Source organism: Diceros bicornis, chromosome 7, assembly GCF_020826845.1.
Source record: "Diceros bicornis minor isolate mBicDic1 chromosome 7, mDicBic1.mat.cur, whole genome shotgun sequence".
NCBI lineage: Eukaryota > Metazoa > Chordata > Mammalia > Perissodactyla > Rhinocerotidae > Diceros > Diceros bicornis.
The window spans coordinates 71,677,325-71,680,931 of NC_080746.1; the positions used below are offsets into that span (position 1 = coordinate 71,677,325).

Sequence of the window (3,607 nt, forward strand, 5' to 3'; positions counted from 1 at the left end):
GATAATATCAGGCAGCTGCTGATATTAGAAGAGAACTGTTCTCTTGGTGACTTTGCGAGTCTTTCCTCCAAGTTTAACATAGAGTCTGCTTTCTTCTCCATTCTCAGTGATTCTGTAAGGAATCTCTTTCTATTTAAACTAACTGAGGTAGGTTCTGTTCTCTGCATTTAAACCAAAGCCTGACTGATTCTACCAGGATGCCGGAAATGTGTTAACATTCTTCTATTCTACATTTTGCAAAATCTACTTGCCATTTAAGTCCCATCTCAGTTGTTCCCTACATCAAGCAGAACCATTCCATTCTCTGTGTATTTTGCATGTAATATTGTAATTACTTGCGTACTTTTCTGTCTTCCTCAATAGAACATCAACTCTTTGGGGCCGCCCGGTGGCGCAAGCAGTTAAGTGTGCGCCCTCCGCTGCAGCAGCCTGGGGTTCGCCGGTTCGGATCCCGGGCGTGCACTGACACACTGCTTGGCAAGCCATGCTGTGGCCGTGTCCCATATAAAGTGGAGGAAGATGGGCATGGATGTTAGTCCAGGGCCAGTCTTCCTCAGCGAAAAAAAAAAGAGGAGGATTGGCAGATGTTAGCACAGGGCTGATCTTCCCCTCCAAAAAACAAAAAAAAAACCCATGAACTCTTTGAGGCCAGGGATAGGATCTTATTCAGTCCTTGGTGACACAAGCCGAGGACTGAAGCACATGTTGCTACCTTATCCAACAGCACAGAATATAGAACATTTCCCTCACCATAGATAATTCTGTTGGACAGCATTATCTAAATGGATCAGAGCTCTGCATTTCACATTCCTGAAGTATCTTGTGCTTTTCTTTCATAGCATTTATCAAAGTTGATAACAAATTAATATCTGTCTTCCCCACCAAATTGTAGGCCCCAGGAAGACAGGAACTGTGTCCATTTGCATACCATTTAATGCCCAGTGTCAAATACTGTACATGACAAATAATGGACACTAAATAGATATTTGTCAAATGAATGAAGTTATATTTTAATAAATACAAAAATTCTATTCCTTGCAATTTGAGGCCCAGACTAGAAATATGATCAGTGGGGTTGTGTATAGGCAAATGCTTTTGCATCCATGTTTCAGACCACTTTCTGCCTTTCCTTGCTGAGCATTTCATTTCCTTTCTGGAAATGAAGAGGACAATAGTATCTAGCTAGTGAGGATTTGGGGACCTGGTACTTTGGCAATATTAGAAGAGTGATGTTCAAAATACCAGAATGTAAAACACTTGATTAAAAAAACATTTTGTGTTGTTCTACCCAGCCACGATCAATTTAAACATATGTGTGTTACTCATAATCAAAAAGATGTTCTCATGACAAGTGAGAAATACTTATTCAAAATCATGATCATCAAATTTTTATTTTGCATTGTAAGATGGAAGAGAAGTTAAAAAGTGCAATTTTATTCTTTTATAACTTATGCAATAACATGCTTTAAAAAGAATAAACAATAGAAATAGAATAATTAAAAGAGCTCTTAAATGAATAAAAGTAGAATCAAAATAATCAATTAAAATTGCAGCTATCATGGCTAGCAATGGATTACATGTAAAGTTTGGAAGGTTAGAAATATTGGCACTTGGTAATCATAATAGAGCTTGAAAACATTAGCAGCATGTAATATTGTTGCCCTATGGTGTCTAGATCTGCGCTCCAATCATATCTGTGTTCACTGGGATTTGGCTTTACTCAACACATCCACATCAGCTTTGTCTGCTTCTCCAAGACTTTTTTGATGGCTCTCAACCAGGACATTGTCTTCCTTTTTTCGAGGCCTCTGGGAACCACCATCTCTGTGAAATATAGGAACTCCAAGGGCAATAAAATTGTGCACATCCTGCAGCTTCTTCCGCAGCCATTCCACCCTTTCCACTGAGTTCAGATGTTTGCCCAGGTTATGCATAAACTGTATTTCACTCACAGATCTCCTCCTGGAGGGAACAGAACAGAGAGGACCACTCCATCAGTTCCCCTCTTCCACATCCTAAAGTCAACCTTAACAATCCACTTCCCATGCCTCCACCATGCCGAACAAGATGCAGTACTTACTTAACAGGCTTCCCATCCGAATTTGCAAGAAAACAAATTGCAAACAGGACGATCATTACTTTAACCATGTTTTTTGCAGACATCATCTTCACTAAAAGGAAAAGCAAAACAGAAGTATTTAAAAATATTTTTAATATTCCAAACCATCTAATAAAATTTACAGTAGTTTACATTTATAATCATACAACTGTGTACAGAGTGTGACAGTAACTAATTGGATTGGTTTTCATGAGAGGCTTTTGGAATCAGCCTCTTTATTTTATAGATACATTAGCATATACTATATATATGCATAATTTTACTTAGAAATTAGACAGGTTAGTTTTGCTTTCTTACGTATATTTTGAGAGTCTTGTGCAAGTTTTAATACATGAATTTTAAGCCACATGAGGAATGAAAAATCTTTTTAGAATTTCCTCCCACATTTTATGTTGGTTATGACTAAATGCTTATAATTTGCTTGAAAATGGCTAATTCTCTTAATTAGGTAAATTGTTAACACAATTTATTTACTTAGCAAATTTCTGTTTCATAAGTCAACTTCATTTCAGGTACTGCAATAATAATCATAGGGCCGGCCCCGTGGCTTAGTGGTTAAGTGCGCACGCTCTGCTGCTGGTGACCCGGGTTCAGATCCCGGGCGCGCACCAACGCGCCACTTCTCCCGCCATGCTGAGGCCGAGTCCCACATACAGCAACTAGAAGGATATGCAACTATGACATATAACTATCTGCTGGTGCTTTGGGGGAAAAAATAAATAAATAAATAAATAAAATTAAAAAAAAAATAATAATAATCATAAACACCAAATTAATAGACTCTGATTTAGAGATTTTTACTGAATTACTGCTTAGTTCTCCTACCATGAGAAAGAATGTGTCAAAGCATTTAAAAAATCGTCTAATTAATTACTTGTTATATGAATTTGGAGCTTTGGCTTCGTATAAAATGCTTATCTGTATCTTATTTCTTCAGCTTATTTTATTAACAATTTTGCTTCAGTATAATTTTTAGCACTTTCTTCTTTTGCTCATAAAGCTTTTCATCTCAGAATAGTCTTACCTTAATTTGCATTTCTATAATTGCAAAGCCTGTTATTATAAAAGTGCTTTTTCTTAATGCCTAATGTTCTCCATTTTAACATACACATGGAGTGGCTAAGTACTCATATTAAGAGGAAACTGCATGATTTAAAGTAGCATAAGAAACATTATAATCTACTACATTTATTTTCACTGTGCAATATAAAGCTATCGATGGAGCAACAATGAATATTCTTCAGTTTTGGTTTATGTTAGAAACAGGCACCATAGCTAGAGGACAGGAGCATTGGTTTCTAATCCTAGCTCTGTCACATTCACCTAGTGACTTCAGACCTCTCTGCTTTGCTTCCTTGTTCTTAATAGAGAGACGAGCTTCTTACAAGAATGTCATGAAACAGCTGAAAAACAGTCGTAAAACACCCTTGAAATTCATGTACAGTTTTCAGAACTGAAAATTACAAAAGGCTGTATGTAAAGGGAATA

The 3,607-nt window shown here is 36.9% G+C and overlaps 1 protein-coding gene across 1 annotated transcript; it reads right to left on the reverse strand.

The window, feature by feature from the left end:
• Positions 1-1,698: 1,698 nt before the first annotated feature.
• On the reverse strand, positions 1,699-2,171 carry PTH (parathyroid hormone). The gene is made up of 2 exons (XM_058544686.1): positions 2,081-2,171; positions 1,699-1,962 (listed from the first exon to the last, which is right to left on the reverse strand). The coding sequence occupies exons 1-2, from the start codon at positions 2,164-2,166 to the stop codon at positions 1,701-1,703; spliced, it is 348 nt and encodes a 115-aa protein (XP_058400669.1). The 5' UTR covers positions 2,167-2,171; the 3' UTR covers positions 1,699-1,700.
• Positions 2,172-3,607: the final 1,436 nt, after the last annotated feature.